This window comes from Zalophus californianus, chromosome 15 (genome assembly GCF_009762305.2).
Source record: "Zalophus californianus isolate mZalCal1 chromosome 15, mZalCal1.pri.v2, whole genome shotgun sequence".
NCBI lineage: Eukaryota > Metazoa > Chordata > Mammalia > Carnivora > Otariidae > Zalophus > Zalophus californianus.
The window spans coordinates 82,281,000-82,303,130 of NC_045609.1; the positions used below are offsets into that span (position 1 = coordinate 82,281,000).

General features: G+C 43.1%; 2 protein-coding genes across 4 annotated transcripts in view; one reads left to right on the plus strand and one right to left on the minus strand.

The window, feature by feature from the left end:
* The window catches only part of DHX32 (DEAH-box helicase 32 (putative)), a 50,907-nt gene extending 39,214 nt beyond the window's left edge, over nucleotides 1–11,693 (minus strand). The window contains exons 1-2 of one of the 3 annotated variants that reach the window (XM_027595894.2): nucleotides 11,555–11,680; nucleotides 6,796–6,824 (exon numbers count right to left, since the gene is read on the minus strand). The gene's annotated coding sequence lies outside the window, so the exon portion shown is untranslated. Of the gene's footprint in view, nucleotides 1–6,795; nucleotides 6,825–11,554 lie in introns of all 3 variants that reach the window. The other 2 variants (XM_027595896.2, XM_027595895.2) reach the window with 2 other exon arrangements.
* Nucleotides 11,694–11,894: 201 nt separating this feature from the next.
* Nucleotides 11,895–22,131, plus strand: part of FANK1 (fibronectin type III and ankyrin repeat domains 1) — a 98,729-nt gene continuing 88,492 nt past the window's right edge. Inside the window, exon 1 of the mRNA XM_027595898.1 lies at nucleotides 11,895–12,031. Within this exon, the coding sequence (XP_027451699.1) occupies nucleotides 12,019–12,031 (13 nt within the window). The 5' untranslated portion in view covers nucleotides 11,895–12,018. The remainder of the gene's footprint in view (nucleotides 12,032–22,131) is intronic.

The window sequence follows — 22,131 nt, forward strand, 5'->3', positions numbered from 1 at the left end:
GCTTCCTCTGGCAGAAAGCACAGACATGCCATGTGGGTTAAGCCACAGAAGATGGTTCCAGCCAGGTCAAGTCTCCAGATGACCACGGCCCAGCCAACACAACACCCAGCAAAAGCAGCACCCACAGCCACCCAGTCAACCCAAAGAACCGTGAGAGGGAACACACGGTCACCGCTTCTGGAAGCTACTATGTTCCAGGGTGTTGGTCTTGGCAGCAACAGATAACCAGACCTCTCTGCCTACTAAAATGATCTAATTTTCTCTTCATGACTCAGGGTCACCATTACATCAGTTCCTAAACAGAATGATGTCCTCAGACTCCCTTGAAGTGTCCAGGGATCAAAGGCTAGACTGGTCTGGAGCCCCGCTTTTCCTCAGGGATTCTATACCCACGTCACACTGTGGTCCGTGTGCTTACCTAGTGGAGCCCTCCTCTGATTTTCTGACCTGCTCTCCTACCCAGCATGTTAGAAACCAGTTAGGCTTGTTGGACAGAAATACTTGTAAAGGTTAAGGCCTCAAAGGGCTCTATATTGAATCCAGTGAGTCTGAGGGGCAGCGCTATGAAGTTCGTGATGATCTATTTTCATGACTCAGAGGGACTTTCTGTTGTTCGATGGTTTGAGTCCCAGATTTAGAGGGGGCAGTGGTGGAGTTTTCACAATAGACAACAGCTCTCCACATTTATTCTGCTACTGGTGTGACCCATGTCAGTATTTTCTTAGAGGTAATTAAATACATACAAGAGATCCATGTTTTGGCCTTTGGCAAATTTAGTAGTACCAGTAAGGGAAAACAAATATGGTAGGTGACATGCCACTCAAAATAAAATTTAATAAGAACTGTTCTGTTAGCAGTATCAGCTACATTCCACTACAAGAACCTGAAAGGTTGGTATTTGCTCCTTCTCAAAGCTTTCTTCCATATAAATTGTAGACTGCATAATTTGTCAAGGACTGCCCTTTGAAGTGAGTCTATTACAACTTTTAAATGAGCATTTATGAAAAATAATACAGATCTAATGTAACATGAAACTACCTCAACAAGAAAGAATCAGAAGTTGATGTAAGATGAGCTATGTCTTAGTCACTGTGATCCTTGGTTCTGGTGCAGTTAATTCTAGAAACACAGTTCACAGAAAAGGTAAAGTTTGCAAGGGATTAAGTAAAACAAGATTGTGAAATTTGTCCTGAGAAACTCTGGATTAGGTTTCACTGTTTGATATTCCTCTTCTGCATTTTTCTCCATGTTCAATTTACCAACAATACATTCTTCACACCTATCAAGTTCTCAAATGTACAACGTGAGGACTTTGTGGAAATCAGACGGGGCCTGTGTGGTCTCCTGCAGTCTCACAGCTTTGATGCCTCCCATATGGGGACTCTCACTTGCGTGTGCTGTCAATCCTCACCCTGAACTTCAGTCTCATGTGTTCTACTACCGACTCATCACGTCCAACTTGGATATATAACAGGCATTTCAAACTCAGAATGCTAAACTGAGCTCCCGATATTTACCCCAAAGCCACAAACCTGGTCCTCCCAAGTCAATGACTTCCTTCCTTTCAATTGCTCAGACCAAAAAATCTGAAATTATTCTTGATTTTTCTTGATCTCAAATTCCACATCTGATCCTTCAATGGATGTACTAGGCAGAATCACAGCCTACAGAGATGTGCATGTCCTCCTCATCCCCAGAACCTGGGAATGAGTACTCTGAAGGCCAAAAGGGACTGAGGACATCACCAAGTTAAAGCCCTCCAGCTAGGGAGACTATCCTGGTGAGTCCAATCTAATCTCGAGAGCCCTGAAATCAGACAACCTTTCCCAATTATAGTTAGAGGGCTGCAGTGTTGTTGGCTTTGAAGATGGAGGGAGGGCCATGAGCCAAGGAATGATGTGGGTGGCCCCTAAAAGCTGAAAAGACAAGGAAATGGGTTCTCTCCTAGAGTCTCCAGAAAGGAACACAGCCCTGCCAACCCCTTGATCTTAACCCAGTGAGAACCTTGATGGACTTCTACCCTACAAAACTGTAAGAGAATAAATAACCACTCGCTTTGCAGTGATTTGTTACAGGAGCAACAGAAAACAACCTGATCATGTCAGTTCTACTTTCAAAATACGTGGAGCACCACTGGGAGCAGCTGTTCCCCGGGATCACTGTGGCAGCCTCCTGACTGGCCTGATTTCACTCTTAGCCCTTCGCAACCCAGTTGCAGTGACCCTGTTTCCTCTGCTCACAAGTCTCTACTGGCTTCCCACCTCATCTTACTCCAAAGAAAACCCCAAACACTTAACAGGATCAACAAGCTTGGAGGCTCTGGACTGGGCAACGGCTCTGGCCTCATTGCCAGCCACTCCCTCGCTCCTCACGCTTCTAGCCACGTGGCCCCCTGGACGTTCCACAGACACCCCGGCACAGGCTGGCCTCGGGACTTTGAGCCTGCTCCTCTGTCTGAAATGTCCTTGCCTCGGGCATCCCAACGGCTAGCTCCCTTTCCTCGTTAACGGTTTTTATCAAATGTCAGCGCGGTGAGGGCTTACTGGCCACCCCGTCTACACTTTGACCCACATGCCCCACAACCCAGACCCACTTCCTACTCTCTTTTCCTGCTTTGGTCTTTCCCCTTGACGCTCACCACAGGCCAACAAAGTATATATTTTACCTCTTGATCTTGCTTCTGGTTGGTGCCCTCCACCAGAAGGGGAACACCACGAGGCAGGGATTTGTGTCTCTTTTGCTCACCGCTGTCCACAACAGAGCCTGGCACATACTAAGCCTTTAATAAATACTTGTTGAGTGAATGATGTTGGCACTTCAGAGATATTTTTACTCAACTTCTGCAAGTTTGCCTAACACTGCGTCAGTGACAATGTCCTTTCAAACTCCTCAGGATTCAGTTCCTCCCCTTTCCCTAGTCCTTCACTTCATGCCGAGATGCTGGTGACGGCCTGCTGTCACTATGCTTCGGGACTTCTGTGACTTTGTGTCCCCTTTCATTAACGATAGGACAGACTCCTGCTATTCCTAAAGGCTCTGGCCTTAACTTCTGGGGAAATCCCAGATTCCAAAACTGAAATATTTGTATAGGTTCTTGGTTTGTCCTTCAATCAGACACCCAAACCACAGTTCACGCTTTTCTCAACATTAAAGCTGTTTTCTTCTTTCAGAAGAGTCATGGTGCAGAAACCACCAGAGCCGCACTGAGATCTGTCGGAGGCGCGGGCCACGCTTGCCCCAGGCCTCCGACCTTCCATAACCGATATGGACAAAGCAACGTCCTTACATACCAGGCAACTGCCCAATTATCTGTACTACCTTATTATCCTTTCCCTGTGTTTTTGGTCTCTCTGCTTAGACTGTTATTGGAGCAATACCCTCTTGGTAATTGCCACAGATTGAGCCCAAATATCATGGGTGCTTAATTAGCAATTAGAGGCTGAGGAGCTAATGACTGAATCACTTTCTGTTCTTTAGGGATTTTCCACTTTTAAGACTAACATCTGTCTGTTTTATGATAGATATTATTCATGATCTAATAGGTTTTCTCTATACTCAGGTTTTCTCATCTTCCATGCCTACACTTCTGGTCTTCCGTTTACTCACTCAGCCAGGACCTGAGCGCCCACTAAGTGTCCACCTTGCGAACAGGCCTGTGTCACAGAGAGAACAGCCAGGTCTGGGTCCTGTCCTCACGGAGCTTACTATTCAGCGAGGCAGAGCAGGGGTGGGGATGGAGATTGTCTGCGACATGCGGCCTTACTCTCATGGTCAAGAAACTAGAAGAAGGAAGATGTGATGTGTGGCTGGTACATAAAAGGAGAGAGAAAGGTTCTGGTACAGATGAGCTCACAGAGCAGACAGGGCCAGATCACCAAAGGTATGCTAAAGAGACTGTGTTTTATTTTAAGTGCCATGGGTCTAACTTGCCCAGTCATTTCTTGATCAAAATTCTTATTTTTTTACTCTTTTGCTTCTTTTTACAATTCTCCTCTTAGATTTGATATGTTGTAGTACTCTTTAATACTAAGAATTATAATGTTCTTAAAGTCATTAGTGAAACAAGTTCTAGGAGAGCTGGTAACATTTTAAGGCAAATGGCAGGATGAAGCACATAGTGGGGTTATGAGCTGGCTTAGCAAGCCCGGCAAAAGATCATTTTCATGTACAAAAATTCTTAAGATTTATAAAAACTAAATAATATTTCTTGAGCATTTTAAATCATTTTCTGATAGGTCTATAAAAATAGTCTGTTCTATGATCTAATTCACAGCCAATCCCTTTTCATCTCCACTCTTTAGGGAAAGGGTTCTGGGGGAAAAGGAAACATGCACACACATATCTTGCCTTTTAAAAAAATTCTTTTTATAGGACTCCCAAATCTGTGTTGACACACTATTTGGCCAATGAATTTTTTCTTGAAGAATCAGTGCTAATTTGTATTGAAACTTTATAACTATTTTGGTATCTATTTAAGGTCTCCTCATATTCTGCACAGCAAATTATTTATTATTAAATATTTATATACAGGTTCAAACAGAATCAGTAATCTAAAAAAAAAAAAAAAAAAAAGCCCAAAACCTAAGGATGAGTCTTCCGTAAATACTAATCTTAAAAAGTTGTAGTTTTGTCATTTGTGACCCCAAACTCAGTTATTCCCTAGTGTTGCAGATTTTTCAATCTCCTAGGAGAAACACTACCCTCCATAAAGTGAACTCTGATCTCTATTATGATAGTGTACTGTCCTGAAAAATAAAAAGTATTAATTCTGGCCATTTATGGGAACAGCTTAGCAAAAGGAGACATCTGTCTACGTGTAGCCTTTGGAACCACACTATAGGACTAATGCAAACACTCGCTACACGTACGAAACACATTTGTTCAGATTTTCACTTTGTCCTCTTGCTCTAGGTTCACCACAGACGTCCTGAAGTCAAGATCCATTTCTGAGCCATCTTTACAACTTCTACAAAATAAGATATAGGGTTCTGCACAGACCATGTGATCAATAAATATTTGCTCAACTAATAAACAATATCCCTGTAACCCATAATTATAATGTTTAGAACAGAGAAGGTTAATGAGGCATTACAAGTGAATAATAACTGTCTTCAGGATAAAGGGCTATTATTTTTTAGAGAACAGGATCACTGATCCAACATTCCATGCCAATTCCATTCAAAATGCTTATTTGTGGCAACATAAAGAGCTTGCACTGAATGTAAATCAACTCATTGCTTCCTTCATTGAAGAAGTCTTGCTATTAAAAATGTCAGCTCAATGCAACAGTATGATTAGTGCCACAGTCCACATTCTGGCACAAGCTCCTTATCGCACTGCCAACCAGTAACAGTCTGTGGACTGGAACTGGTATGCAGATCACACTTCGAGAAGCATAGTTCTCTACTGCTACTAAAGTTGAACTGATAACAATAATGGTAATGATGATAATTCCACCAATTAGTCTTTATAGAGTGTGCTTATTGGGTGCCAGATGCTCAACGTACTTAAACACTTTGTATGGATTATTTCATTTAAACTCTTAAAGACCCCGTGAGGGTTTACTTTATTATTTCCCTTTTTCAAATGAGGAAATTTAAGCCTTCGGAGGTTTAGTTAATTTACCCAGCTTCTAATAGCTCATCTGTGGGAGAGCTGGTGCTTGAAGTCAAGCAGCCTGATCTCAGCTTAACCCCAGTTAAGTGTACAGTGTATGCCTAACCACACTGTACCATACCTCTTCCTGGCTGCATCAAAGAACACGGGCTCATGATGAAACACCGTGGGCTGAAGGAATACTTGATGCTATAGGACATGTCAGGCAGGGGTGGTCTGGAAGAAATACCATAAAGCAGAACAAGTGTAGCTCTCTTATGAAAAGAAAGACATTTGAGAATTTCTGAAAAACATGGCTGTAATCACCCACATGGCCTTACAGCCAAATATTTAATAGGTAAACTTTATCTCCCAGGCCTGTGATACTCTAACTGAAACCATAGGCTTATCATTACTAGGACTTTTAGAAGGTTACCCCGTAGTTTGCTTTTAATTGGCTCAGAGCTCCCCAAAGCACAACCTATTTGGTTTCTAGTAACTACTTAAAATCTTTCTTGAACAAGATAAAAGTTCAGAATTTATTTATTTTTTTATTTTTATTTTTTTTTTTAGATTTTATTTATTTATTTGAGAGAGAGAATGAGATAGAGAGAGAGTACGAGAGGGAAGGGGGTCAGAGGGAGAAGCAGACTCCCCGCTGAGCAGGGAGCCCGATGCGGGACTCGATCCCGGGACTCCAGGATCATGACCTGAGCTGAAGGCAGTCGCTCAACCAACTGAGCCACCCAGGCACCCTCAGAATTTATTTTTAAAAAATCTTATCTCCAGCCTTTTAACAAGTGGACTTTTGATTTTAAGTAAGCAAATTATATCAGTTGGCTTTTTAAAAACACTCAAATTTAAAAAATGATTCACCTTTAACTCAATATCGGTTCATACCAAATACATCTGGAATAACCAATCTTGCACAATTAATTTAAGAATCCTACATTCCACTGGTAATTTAAATTTTTGTAGACTTATATACAGGAAGATCTCCCAAGCTCAACCAACACTTACGTATCATAATAACCTATCACTCCTCACATACCCATTTGTAAATCAAGGGTTTTATTAGACTTTCAAATGACTGGGCCATTCAGTGCTTTTCAATATTGTCTTGTTCTGTTTTACTGAAGAATATTCTAAAAACTAGTATTTGAGTAAGAGCAAAGTTAAAAAAGTTTGCTAAAATATTACCTTGGCAAATTGTTGAGATCCAGCAAAAGCTGAAATTCAAAGAAAAGGTTATTGTCAGTCTTCCTAGGAAGATAATATAGTTATTTTACCTCCCACATTTATAAAGTGAACTTTCGCCCACCTTTTTGTAAAGACAGCATTTGTATGAGGCATCATCATAACTCCCGAAGCTACATTTTACTTGAATTATTGTTCCAAATGGAGATGGTGAAAAACCACAAATATCAGGAAATTTTCTTTCTTGTTAAGAAAGTCATGGGTAGTCATTTTGCAGTAACTTTAATAAAACAGTAACAGATTGATAAAGTATGTTGTGCATTCTATGGCAAGTGGAAGAAAATACAATTTCAGAGAATGCCAATGCACAAGGGCACAAGGCCCTCCAGAGCAGGGCTTCTGCTTCATTAATCTTTCCAGATTTTGAGCTGACCTTTTCGGCCACTCCTCCTCAGTCGCCTTGGGTTCTTCCACCACACCCACCTCCTCAATGTCAAATAGCTGTGCACCCCATGGTCCTCGCCTTGACTCTCTTCTCATTCCACATAATCTCCCTGGAGAAAACTATTCATATTTTAACTTCAATTTCTGAAAGACTCAGGCTTCTTTCTTTAGTTCCTGACCCACATGTCTGACTCCTACTTAAGGGAAATCTCAATTTAGACAACAGGCATTTCAAATGAACTGAACTCATCATGGATGCATTTCTCACACTCCCTAAAAAGAAAAAGACTTCTTTCCTTCTCTTGTGTTCTGGATTTCGATAACTAACAGAACAATTCCCCCATCACCTGGGCGGTCATCCTTGGCTTTTCCCTCTTCTTCACCCCCTACAACACCAAGACCTGCCACTTGGACCCTCTCAGAGGCCCCTCCTCCCTGTTCCCCACCCTCCCAACCACCACACTTATTTTATCATTTCTTCATGGAATTACTACAAAATCTCCAGCTTGGTTTTTCTGCCTCAAGTTTTGGCTCTCCACCAATCCGTCATTCACACGCTGCCAGCGACCCCTTTCAAATGGAGAACCGATCACGTCACTGACCCAAATCCTTCTCATTACCTTCAAGATACAAATCTCACTCCTTTGGTTCTTTCTGATTTAATGCATATCTGCCTCCCAGCTTCACTTCCTTCTATGCTCTTCTATTAAGTTCCCTCTGCTCCAGCCACAATGGACTCCTTCTTAAGAGCTGTTCTCTCGTGCCTCTGTGCCTTTGCCCAGGAAGCCCTCACACACAATCCATCTGGTCACTTCCTATTCCCTTATGAAGACCAACCTCCAAGAAGTACCTGACACATTATGGATGCTCAATATGCGTTTGCTGTATGCCTGCAATAACAACCACCTACATTTACTTTACAATATACAAGATATTTTCACTCCTATCTATAATCACATTTCATTGATTTTGATTTTCACAACTCGACTGTTAGACAATCATTGCAGATCTTGTTATTCCCAGTTACCAATAAGGAATAGCTCCTGGCTTTCCAAAGTGGCATAGCTAGAAATTAATGCGATCATCCTTGACTAAAAGCCTGTCCTCTATTATTATCCTATTTAAATTATCAGGTATACACTGAAAACCCACTAAGAGCTAAAAGGAGTGAGTACTGGACTTAGTTCCTAAAATATTTAATCTAATCAGAGGCACAGACCCATGCACATAAAGTGGGAGAAAACTCTACAAGAAAGTAGAGTACAGGGCTAGGTGCCAAACTGGGTAGTGTCCCCAGTAGGAGAGAGAGGTGCATTTATTTTGTGGGCATTAACCTAATCCTGGAAGACTTTCCAGATGCGGGGGCAGCAGCACGGTCCTGCAGCCCAATTATACTAAGAATGAGTAAAACACTGAAAGAACATTCCTGGAGTCCAACAATTTCGAGCGCAGACCATTACAGACCATTACAGATCTGGAGGACAAAGAGGAAACGAGGCAAAAATGGAAATTCGTTTTCTACCTTGACTCAACTCCTTGTAAGTTTCAGAAAGTAGTGGAGAAAAAGAGAAAAAAGTACCCTCACTCTGGCAAAACAAAAAGTAAACAAAAATCCAGGAAACAAAAACAAAAACTTCCCCTGACTTCCATAAACACCCTATCAGTAGGATAGTAAGGCTAGGAAACAACACAGTCATTTGCTTGTCTTTCTTTCTTTCTTTTTTTTTTTTAAAATCATCCTACTTGCATTAAATAACGTTAACTTTTTACCACAATTATTTTTACTTTGAATTCTGATGTGGCTAAGAGATTTAAGTAAGAAAAAGAAAGGCTATGTCGGTCCCTCCATTGCTACCTTATTCCCTGGTGATAGTGCTTTGGTTTGCTACTTTCATTAAGCACCAGCAAAGTAAATAATGTAATTATTCTATCTAATTTGATGAGCTTGGAGATTTTTTAAAAAATCATCAGGACTTTGTTTTTTACCTGACCATCAGTGACATCCTGAACATGCCAATGAAAAGAAAAAAAACACACACATGGTAGGAAATCCCCCAAAGGAGCAACCAATATGTTTGCCATTCATCTCAACCCCTATGCCATTAGCAACTTTCTGACCTCAGGATAGCTCCTCCAATAAGAAAGCATATCCCTCTGGGGGGCCTGGGTGGCTCAGTTGGTTAAGCGACTGCCTTCATTCAGCTCAGGTCATGATCCCAGAGTCCTGGGATCAAGTCCCACATTGGGCTCCCAGCTCAGGGGGGAGCCTGCTTCTCCCTCTGACCCTCTCCGCTCTCATGCTGTTTCTCACTCTCTCTCAAAAATAAACAAAATCTTTAAAAAAAAAAAAAAAAAGAAAGCATATCCCTTTATCTAAAGCACTTTCTCTAATGCTCTTCTCACTCAACAGACAAGTGCAAGTACACTGTACCAGCTGCTGGAGGGAGAAAGAGAAACTGAATGTTGTCCTTAAACATTTTAGTACCTTTCCCTTCCCCACTTCCACCCCTCAACCAGTCATTTCTTCCATAAACTCGCTATCCCCGAAAATCAAATGTTGCTTTTCACAGTCGCCAGTTACCTATTACCTGAAATATTTCAATGCAAGACTTCCTCAATGTCAAGTTCATGGCTACTGATAAAATCATTCTTCTACACTGCTAAGTTTAAAGTACCAACATCTACCTCCACTTTTCCAACTTTCAAATATGCATGCAACAACCAAATTCTCGAGTCCTTGTTATTTCAGTGTGGAGATCGACAATGTTTTGTTGTTCTTTTTAAATACAAATACTGAATCCTTTACTGTTTGAGAAAATAAAACCCTACCTCTTTTATGTGTTAATAAAGACCAGGTTTTTATCACTAACTCATCACTTTATGGTATTACTAATGAGCACCACTACGTTTCTTGGATGAAAAGACCAATTCACGATCTTGCTAATGATACGAAAACTCGAGTTGGAAAACACTGTTCTATAGAAGTGCTGTTGATCTTAGATGCTGTTTGTCTAAAAATGCATCCCCCGTCTCTAAGTTTCAGGAACAGGTAATTAAGGTGCCACGAAGTGTTTAGTCCCCAACCTGAATTTATTACTTCAACATTTTAGCTTATGAATTACGGGTTCAGGATATATCACAGTGCCTATCAATATCCACACATAAACCTTCTTGCTTTGACAATTAATCTGAAATTCGGCTCTAGACAGTCTGAGAGGGGAAGCCCAGTTTGGTGGAACATAATAAATGTCCGTTTCCATCACAGAATGTATGCTTCTCGAGTTCAATTAACCTCTGAACGATTCTCTTTCTAAGAGGAAAGTAATTTTCCTCAGTGTCCTTGTCATCTATGGAGTGGAAATCTCTCTAGTGGCAACGTAGGAGTAATCGCTTACGTGACCCAAAAAGGGCTCTTCTCTTCATTTCCCTCAAGTGCTGTCTAGAGCAGCGGGAGGAACAGATAGAGGGGCCACAATCTGCAGACATGAGTGCTCAATCAATCATGCAGTTTCCACCCGCCTGCTCTTTCCTTCTCAGTCTTTTTCTTCTCGCTCCTCCATTTTTCTTTCCTCCTTAAGGCTCGTTTTTGTTCATCTAGGACTCTCTCCCGGCGGTCTGCTTTTTACAACCTACCAGGCACAACCTCTTGTGATCCTCAAAGCTTCCTTAAAGCACAACCCGCACCTGTATTTCAAAAGCCAGTTATGGTGATACTATCGTGTGGGATAATGTTACATTCGTTTAAAAGCCCCACAAAGTTTTGGTACAAAATACGTGCGCTGACTCCACAGCTCCACCGAAAACGCGGATGGAAACAAACAAAACAAACACACAAAACAACCCCCAATCCAACCGGAAAGATCCAACCCAGGCCCACTGCCTGAAATGTGATCCTCGGGATGACAGTGCAATGTGGGGCAACGGAATTCTCCCGGCTTCCAGGATTCAGCAGGCACATTTGGCCCACTGCCGCCGGCGACAGAAGAGGCTCTCGTTTGTTTTATGCTTCCCATAAATGCGGCAGGAGTGACCACCCTCCCCGGGCCCGGCCGACGCCCCGGCTGCCGAGGGATCGTCCTGCTGGGAGGGCTGGGGCGCAAAGGGTCGCTCCTGCCGCCGACACGCGGACTCCGGGAGGTAGTGGCGGGCAGGCGGCCTCCGCCCCGGCCGTTTCGGGAGTCGGGGCGGGGTGGTTCGGGGCGAACCCGCGGACAGCGGGGGCCCCCCCGAGGCGGCGGGGGCGCGCCGAGCCCGGGCGGCCGCAACAGGTGCGCCGCGGCGGCCCACCCGCCCCTCCCGCCGCCCGGCCGGCCTTTACCTGCAGTGGCGGCTCCCGAGCCCGCGGAGGGCGGCCCGGCCCCGGTCGCCCTTCCCCGCCGGACGCACGGACTGACGGACCGACGGACGCCTCGGGATGGCGACGGCGGGGGGGGGGGGGGCCCCCAGTCCCCCGCCCCGAAGGCCCGGGCCCAGGCCCCGCCCGGGGGCTCGAAGGCTGCCGGGGAGGGCGCGACCGCCCAACCGGGCCTCAGGGGCAGAGTCTTCAGCGGACGACCGGGCCGCCACCCTCGCTCGGCGTCCCCGGCGACGCGCGGGCCCTCACGCTGGCCCGCGTTTCTTCGCGGCTTTTGGACCCTCCCTCTCGCCGTCCCTCTGGCCCCTCCTCCCCGGCCTCCGGGTTGTCAAGGCAACCCGAGCGACGCCTGCCGCGGACGAGAGGCGTTAGGCGGGGCGGCGGCGGCGCCGCGGGCTCGGCCCTTGGGGGCCCGGGAGCAGCTGACCATGGAGCCCCAGAGTAAGGGGGCCGGGGCGGGCGGGCCGGGGCCTCCGGGGAACGAGGGTGGGCGCCCCGCGCGCGGTCGCAGGCTTTAAACGCTTACGACACGGAAACACGGTACTCCCCCTCGCTCTTTTCTCTCCTGGAGGGAGGAGAGGGGCCTAAACCTGCTGTGTGTGTCCGGTTGGGTCACGAGCACCAAGGGAGTCCGCTGGGAGCCGGAGGGACGCGAGAGCGCGGGAGCGTGGACAGGAGGAGGCAGCGCCCCCGCTGTGTTCTTTCCTGAAATTACCCCAAGCAAATCCGTGTATTATTACTATCACTCTCACTGTTGTCATTTTAGTTTGGTTCATTCATTGTAAAGCGCCGTCCTGCTTCTAAAACGTCAGCAATTGAACAAGCTACGAGGCTGGGTCTTGCGTTCGGTTGAGCTGCATTTATGAGAGCGAACCCGTCCACCCCGCACTCCATAGTCTGTGATTTAAAAGAGAGAGAGAAAAAAAATTGAGCTTTGTTCAAGCGTATTTGATTCATTGCTAAAGGCTGTACGAGCTAGGACTCTCTAAAAAAAAAAAAAAAAAAATCATTTTCCTGTTTCCCACATTGTTTGGCAAAACGTGGGCAGGCTGGAGTTAAGAGATCAAATACGAGCTCTAACTTCACTGGGTTCCCTGGCTCCCAAACCTCTCTAGGGCTGTATTACCCTGTCCTTTTCCATGCTAAGGTCTTATTGCTCCTTTTGTTCTTAAAGTGAGAACAGTGTTTTCTATGGAGATTTGGAAGACCTTAAGCTTTTATAGAAGTATGCAGTTTGATTCTCAAAACCAAGTCGGCTTTTCTTGGACAATCTGAGAAATGGAAGTACTCAGCTCAAATCCATTCTCTGGGGAAAATGCATTTTAAAAGGTCGTTAGTTTGGGGCAAGAAGGCTTTAAAGGTTTTTTTACTTTCTTTTAACTCATTTGCTGATGAAAAACTTATAAGTTGAGAGTTACAGTTTCTTGAATTGAATTTATACACTATCCTGCCATTTGCATGTATAACTCTCCGGATTTTACGTCTTACCTAACTTGTTGAAAGAAACTGAACATACGACAATACTAAAAACTTTTGTGTCAAACTGATGCCGGGCTGTGCATGTTCTCTGTTAATGGAGGAATGAAGTGACATGTACCTTTTAGAAACAGCAACTTTATTCCTTCAGATTTGTTATTGTTTAAATGTGTTAAGTATAAATTTCAACTAATTCAGTGCTCACTGTCTTTATCCACTCACTCATTCATAGTATATATTGTGTTCCAGACACTGCTGTAGGGATGGGGGTGGCACAATGAATAGGAGAGTGTTAGTTTGGGCCATCCCAGGAAAAGCCTGCAGGGACTTGCCCAAGTACAACCTGCACCTCCCTCAGGTCTGAGATTGAGAGAGAGGAGACGGACAGAAGGCTTCCGGGAGGAAGTAATAGGAGGCCTGCAGAATGACCCAGCAAAGATAAGGGAAAGGGGTTCCAGGCAGAGGAAACCCCTGGTACATAGGCCTTGAGACCTGAAGAGCAGTGGGTTTGAGACCCAGAGTAGGAAGATTAGTAAAGTTGGAGCTAAGAAGACTTGGGGGTAGAGAGGGATAGAAAAAAGATAAGTCTGGAAAAGTCAACAACAGCCAGATCATGAGGGCTTTATAAAACTACGTAGGAAATGTATTATGGGGCATCAGCGTGGCTCAGGCAGTTAAGCATCCAACTCGATTTTTGGCTCAGTTCATCATCTCAGGGTTGTGAGATTGAGCCCCACAGGGGGCTCCACACCGGGCATGGAGTCTGCTTAAGATTCTCTCTCCCTCTGCTCCTCCCCTCCCCGCTCCCTCTCTTAAAAAAAAAAAAAAAAAAAAAGTATGTGTATGAATTATTTGTTTATATCCCATCACATTGGGTTTTGAGGTGGAAAATTTTTGTTAATCCATGCCTAGGGGACAACTGTACATTTATTCCTCTCCACATATTCTTAAATGCTTTTATCAATATAATTTCAGGTAATCCAAACAATCACCAGTTATCTTAGGAAATTCCTTCTTTTTTTTTAAGATTTTATTTTTAAGTAATCTCTACATCCAATGTGGGGCTCAAACTCACAACCCCAAGATCAAGAGTCTCATGGTCTACTGACTAAGCCAGCCAGGTGCCCCAGGAAATTCTTTCACAGTCTAATAAGCACCATTTTTGGTAAATATTTACTAAATCATTCACTGTGATTTTTAAGTCCCTTTTAACTTCAAAATTCATATCCAACCTTCAAAATTCAGATTTTACCTGAAACTCACGTTATTTCATTCTGTCAAAAATATTGGAGAGCACTATAGATATGGTATTAAAAAGTATTATAATTACCTATATAACTACTGTTATCATTATTATATTAATGATATATTGTGATGCCAATATTATCTAACACATTTTAAGCCTGGTGTTTACACGGTACCTTTTGTTAGTGACTGGTTTCAAAGAACATTTTACAACTGTAGCTGCACATAGCATCAGTGAATTGATTGAAAGGAAGGATCCTTCTTAATTGCTTTAAGGATTAGACATATACCCAAGGAAAACACCAAAGAACCGCTAGAATCCGTCTTATCCATTCTGTTTCCACACACTTAGGTTTCTATTACTTTTAGGAATGACCTTTATTAATGGAGTCATTAAAATCCAATAAACATAAACTCTTCAGACCTCACAGTGGGATCATACTCTGGCTATAGGCAGAGGACAGGGGCTACCACTATTTTACAGAATAATAATAAATCAATGAGCCAAGAAATGACTCCTCAGGGAAAGGGCAAATTAAGTAAGTTCGCAACCTTGGGCTGTTCAGAGTGGTTTTGGCTCTCGGCTTACACATGTACAGCTTTAATTAGTTTCTTCATAAACCAACTAGACTATTGGAAAGTTAACCCATGTATGAAATAACATGGAAAATATACATCAAATTCTTTTTTGTTTGTTTTGGTTTTGTTTTTAGAAAATATTTAAGTTCAACAGTACTGTCTCTTCCCTAATTTCTTAGTGAATGACAATGCCAAGGGGTAGCTTTGGGGGTCTTTACCCTCTCTCTCTCATGATCTTTCCTAGCCCACCAAATCACCCTAAGCAAACACACAATCTGGGTATAAAAACTGTATGTTTATCAAATGCAACATCAAGATAAACCTCCACCTCCCACTTAGAACCCTATTGCTGCCTACCCTCTCTATAAAAAAATCTAGGTCTAGGTTAGGCCAGGCCGCAGTTGACTGCTACACACCTGCCCTTAGAAAGAAATGCCAAGGGGCGCCTGGGTGGCTCAGATGGTTAAGCGTCTGCCTTCAGCTTAGGTTATGATCCCAGGGTCCTGGGCTCGAGCCCCGCATCAGGCTCTCTGCTTGGCGGGGAGCCTGCTTCTCCCTCACCCTCTACTGTTCCCCCAGCTTGTGCTCTCTTGCTCTGTCAAATAAATAAATTAAAAAAAAAAAAAAGAAAGACATGCCAAATGGGGATCTAAGTTATTCCAATGACTAAGAGAATGAGGCATTCACTTAAAGGGCTGAAGCCTTTCTCCAAACCTGTTTTTCTACTAGTTTTCCCATCTTCGATAGGATTACATCATCTCCCCAGTTATTCCAGCTGGAAATCGAAGAGTCCTCCTTCCCTCCTCTCCTCCACTCCCCCTCCCTTGCACCACCCCACCCACCAGCATGCCTGTTTACTCCACCTTCAAAAGACACCCTGAATGTGCACCTTCCTCTTCCACTGTCATCACTGGGACTCCAAGCCACCCTCTTGCTTAAGCCCTGATTGGAGGCTCTACCGACTTCTGCAGTTCCTCTCCCCTGCCTCGTCTGTGCTCCACCTGGAAGCCAGAGTGACCTCTTCAAAATAACTTACTACATCATGTTACTCCTTGGCCAAAAGCCCTCCAGAGTTCTTATAATGATCTAGTTGCCTCTTCAAATTTATCAGTTGTGTGATCTTAGATAATTATGCTTCAAGTGTATGGGTCTTTTTTTTTTTTTGAAAGTTTTTTTTTATTTATTTGAGAGAGCGAGAGCACAAGTGGAGAGGAGGATCAGAGGCAGAGGGAGAGGCAGACTCCCCGCTGAGCACAGAGCCCAACTTGGGGCTCCATCCCAGGACCCCGAGATCATGAGCTGAGCTGAAGGCAGACGCCTAACCAACTTAGCCGCCCAGGCGCCCCAAGTGTATGGGTCTTTTAGTCCCTTAAACATATCAGGCTCCTTTAAGGACGGTGAATCTTTGCACCAGCTTTTTCCCTCCTGTTCTGACAGATGTGACTCAGTATCCTCTGGTCTTAGCTTAAACGTCCCCTGCTCATTGACTCCTTCCCTTAGGCCCTAAAGTAGGTGGTGCCCCCCTTCAGACCTTTGCATTTTTCTCTTTCTAGCAATGATCACAATTTGAACTTCTTTTGTTAACTAAAAAAATCTGTTTTCGCCACCAGATTGTAGCGTTGTGGAAAAGGGCCTGAATGCCCTTCTGGCCCTAGTGCCTGATGCGGAGTAAGCCCTGTGCCCTGAACAAGCATTTACTGATGGATGGCACCACTGTTAACGGCTGAATGCCTCATCTAATGTTATTTCCTTAAGAATGGGGTGTCATTAAAACCAAAAGCCATTTTACTCTATAACGGGAAGGGCTGTGCACGGGTGAAATCTCAAGTGCCTCTTCTGGAGGGTGCTTCAGGTTAAGTTCATTTAACTCAGGTGCTTCCACCTGTTAGCTGGATTACAAACATGGCATTGCTTTTTACTAGCCTAAATGAGATGCTTTAAGAATCTCGTTTTATCAAAAAAAAAATTAAGGAGCAGCGCCTGGGTGGCTCAGTCGGTTAAGCATCTTCCTTCAGCTCAGGTCATGATCCCAGGATCCTGGGATTGAGTCCCTCATCGGGCTCCCTGCTCAGCAGAGAGCCTGCTTCTTCCTCTACCCCTCCCCCCTGCTTGTGATCTCTCTCTCGGATAAATAAATAAAATCTTTTAGAAAAATAAGTAGGCAAGTAATCTGATTTTTGAGACCAAAGGCTCACCAGATCATAGCTCTGACAAAATCTTTGCACTACCATGGGATACTCACACAGAGGTTACCCGAGAGACTGGTAAGAATTTAAGAGTAATTATGTAAGCCCAGGAATGTTTTAAAAAATCTGTTTAACAGTTTTTTCTCAAGTAGTCTTAGCCCCTAAAGAATATTAATTCTATCAATTAGGTTATAATTGAAATATCATTAAGAAATAAATGCTTATATAAATCAAGTTCAAAACTTAGGAAAAAAAACAACTTCAAAGCAACATCTTTTAAATTGATAGTTTCAAATCCCCATCAAAATACTAAAATTCATTGTAATCCTGACCTCCGGATGCTCCACCAGCCCCAGAAAGGGGCAAAACAGCTGGGCAGTTGCAGCTTTGTCTCACCAGAAGCTCACATTCACCTCAGCATTATTCCTAGACCAAGTGTATTCCTGGTGACTTGGACTTTTACCTCTTGATGGGAAAAGGAAGCACTGTTATGACATGCCTCCGCTGGAGGACCTGCCCGATCACCCCCAGGAGCTGAGCTAGCCAACCAGATTAAAGGAGGGGTTTGTGCACACCAGTAGCATCCCAGAATGGCCTGAATGACTCAGTAAGTACAGAAGGTGGTGTGAACAAGTAAACAACTCACAATACAAGAAATGTTCTTGCATTTTCTGTGCTCACAGGGCTGGCTGGCAAGCCAGGGGCAAGATGCCTATCTTTGGGATCCTCCAGTCTGCATTCTGGGGGCATTTCTCTCTTTCGAGGCAGAAGGAAGGGAGGAGGCGTTCCTTTATCTTAGACCCCAGGTGCCAGTTCCTTTAACTGTGCCCTTCCTCCTCCCAGGTTGTCGGGGACCCTTCTCTGGCCTTGTCTTCTTAGGAGTGTCTTCTCATCCTCAGACTCTCCTGCCTCCGTGTCTCAGTCCGGAATGCACTCCTGCCTACCTACCTGTCTATCCTTGAAAACAAGGTTTGGACATCACTGTCTCTTAGAAACTTTGCCTGTCTATTTACCATCCCCCAACCCAAATCAGAGTTACTTTCTCCCTCCTAGGTACTGTCTGCATCTTATTAACATGCTTATTATTCTAATACGTTGTAATCAATATATATTTATCTGTTCAACTCTTCCATTAAAAGTTAACTTGAAATGGATAAAGAATTTAAACATAAGATCTGAAATTTTAAAACCCCTGGAAGAAAAACATAGGGTAAAACTCCTTGCCATTTGTCTTGGCCATGATTTCTTAGATATGACACTAAAAACACAAGTAACAAAAGCAAAATCAACAAGTGGGTCTACATCAAACTAAAAAGCTTCTGTACAGTAAAAGAAGCAACAAAATAAAAAGGCAACCTACACAGAGAAAATACTTACAATCCATCTATCTGATAAGGGGTAAATATCCAAAATATATAAGGAACTCATACTACTCAATAGCAACCCTCCTCCTCCTCCTCCTCATTGTCTAATTAAAAATAGGCAGAGAACCCGAACAGACGTTTTCCCAAAGAAGTCACAGTTATACCTTGCTTTTCGAAAGTTTACATTACCCCGCTTGGCTGTTATGAAAGACCTATATTAGTACCTGTTTTTTTCTAATCAAAAATAGAGTTTGGGCGCCTGGGTGACTCAGTCTGTTAAGCCTCCAACTCTTGGTTTCAGCTCATCATGACCTCGGGTCTTGAAATCAAGCCCTGTGTTGGGCTCTGTGTTCAGCAGGGAGTCTGCTAGTCCCTCGGCTCCTCCCCCTGCGTCCCCTCTCTCTCTCTCTCTCAAATAAATAAAATAAAACCTTAAAAAAAAAAAAAAGCGTTCATCAGTGATTTTGCAGTGAGCCCTTACAGCAGCCCCGTGCACCCCAAGCAGGGAGAGTGGCGCCGCCAAGCACCTTACCCGGGAACCACACTCAGCATCTATACCGCCAGAGCTGTGAGCAGTCTGTGAGCATCTGTGCCTCATCTTGATTTATTCTGTGCATCTGTTAGCAAGATGTGTCCTTAGGTACCAGAAAAGCCTAAGAGAGGTTATTTTTTGGATCTGAGAATGCTAAAAAAAAGTTTTCCATGTTAGTTAATGGTAATTGCTGCTTCTCTACACAATTTCAGCGTGTGAAAGTTTTCATAGGAACATTCTACTTCCAGATAGCTGGGAAAACCTGTGTACGAGTGGCCAAAATGTACACAAAAAGATGCTCAATATCACTGATCATCCGGGAAATGCAGATCAAAACCACAATGACCTAACACATCAGACCTGTTAGAATGGCTATTATAAAAAAGATAAGAGGTAACAAGTGTTGGCAAGGATGTGGAGGAAAGGGAATCGTGGTGCACCACCAGTGGGAATGTAAATTAGTACAGCTGCCATAGAAAACAGTATGGAGGTTTCTCTAAAAGTTAAAAAATAAAACTGCCATATGATCCACCAATCTCACTTCGGGGCATATATCTAAAGGAAATGAAATCAGGATTTTTTTTTTTTTTAAGATTTTGTTTATTTATTCGACACACAGAGAGAGATCACAAGTAGGCAGGCAGGCAGGCAGAGGGAGAGGGAGAAGCAGGCTTCCTGCTGAGCAGGGAGCCGGATGCGGGGCTCGATCCCAGGACGCTCAGATCATGACCTGAGCCGAAGGCAGACGCTTTAACCGACTGAGCCACCCGGGCGCCCAAAATCAGTATCTTGAAGAGATACTGCACTCCCTCATTGCAGCATTATTCACAACAGCCAAGATACATATATAATGTATATGTAATATGCCTATATATAATATACCTATATAATATATATAACATATATGGAATATTATTCAGCCACGAGAAAGAAGGAGATCTTACCCTTTGTGGCAACATGGATGTACACTTGAGGACATTATACTAAGTGAAATAAGCCAAAGAGAGAAAGACAAACACTGTCTGATTATGATCTCCCTTATACGTGGAATCTAAACAAGTAGAGCTTTCTAGAAACAGTAAGTGGAATGGTGGCTGCCAGGGGCTGGGAGTTGGGGGAAACGTCAGAGAATACAAACTTCGAGTTAGAAGATGAGTAAGTTCTGGGGATCTAATGTTCATGGTGACTACAGTTAACAATACTGTACCGTATATTTGAAAGTTGCTAAGAGAAGAGATCTTACATGTTCTCTCCATACACGTAAGAAAAGTTAATTATGTGAACTGATAGAGGTGTTAAGCAACCTATTGTAATCATTTTGCAATACAGAAGTGTATCACATCATCAGGTTGTACACCTTAAATCTACACAATGTTATTTGTCAATTATATCTCAATAAAGCTGGGGGTGGGGGTGGGAAGCCATGAGCTCATCATTGTTTTCTTTCCTGAAGCTCTCTAGAGCACTTGGAAGAAACCAACTAACCGTATTATACTACTTACTTTTACTTGCCTTGTATAGGATTTGATGATAGGTATCTAGTTTGTTTTATTTTATTTTTTTTTAAATTTTTTATTGTTAATCACCATACATTACTCTAGTTTATATTTTAAGTAAGTTTTTGCCACTGTAAGCAACGGACTAGCAGTGTCCCCTTTACCACTGGGGGTCAGTAATGTCTTTAATCAGATTGGAGAAACAATACAGTACCAATTCAGAAAAGTCATCCTAAAGGTTCTGTTCTTTGGATCTGATTCTGTATTCATATTTGTATCAATTAGGGTTTCATTAGAAAAAGCAAAACCACTGTGAGTGATACGGTATGTGTTTTCTTAAAACGTTCATTTGTGGTAATTTGTTATGCAGCAATAGAAAACAAGTATGTTGCTTCATATAGTTTCTGTGGGTCAAGATTTCAGGAATACTTTAGCTGAGTGCTTTTGTTTTGGATTGTAGTCAAGATGTTGGCCATGGCTTCAGTCACTTAAAGGCTTGACTGAGGCTGGAGGATCTGATTTCAAGATGGTGCGCTCAAAATGGTGGCAGGTTAGTACTGGATGTTAGCAGGACAGTTCAGTAACTTAGCACATTAATTTCTCTATAGGGTTGCTTGAGTGTCCTTATAATTTGGTAGTCGGTAGAGTGAATGATCTCAGAGAAAGGAAGGTAGAAGCTTCAGCATCTTTTATAATCTGGCCTTGGATGTCATACACTGTCATTTGCCTTAATAACACAGGCCAGCGTGAATCTTATTCACGACAAGGGAGCCTGAGAGAGGGCTATATAAGGGCGTGAATAGCAGGAGGTGAGAATTGTTGCAGGCTAGGCACTGCAGCACTTGTCTGTCCATGGTACCATTCAAAGAACCAGTTTTTGGATTTTTGGATTTTCTCCATTATGCATTTGTTTGCTATTTCATTGATTTCTGCTTTTATCTTCATTGTTTCCATCTTTTAAGTTTTCTGTTCTTTTTTAAAAGAAAGTCTTTGAGGGGGTGCCTGGGTGGCTGTCGGTTAAGCATCTGCTTTCTGCTTGGATCATAATCCCAGGGTCCTGGGATAGAGACCCCCGTGTCAGGTTCCCTACTCAGCAGGGAGTCAGCTTGTCGCTCTCCCTCTGCCCCTCCCCCCTGCTCTTGTACGCTCTCTCTCTCAAATAAATAAAATCTTTAAAAAAAAGTCTTTTAGATAATAACATAGTTGTTTTTCTGCCTCCTTTTTCAAATATGTGCATTTAAGACTATGAATTTCCTTCTAAGCCCAGATATAAATGCATTCCACAAGTTTTTTTTGTAAAGTTATATTAAAATATGACATATGCCCAAGAACATACACAGTATTAAATATACAGGTTGGTGAATTATCTCAAAGTAAACACACCCCTAACTAGCACCCAGATCAAGAGACAGACGACTATTAGTTATTTCAAAGCCTGAGTCCCATAGTATTGCCAGTTACTTTAAAGTTCATGTCTGATTATTCCAACACCTGAATCACTTATAGATTTGTCTCTCTTTTCTGTTTTTTGGTCATTTGGTCACATATCCTTGCATTCCTGGTAATTTTTTATTGAATGCTTGACATTCTTTGTGAAAATCAGAGGTTTTTAAAAAAAAATCATAGAGGTTTTGGTAGATATTATCCACAGAGGATTTTATTT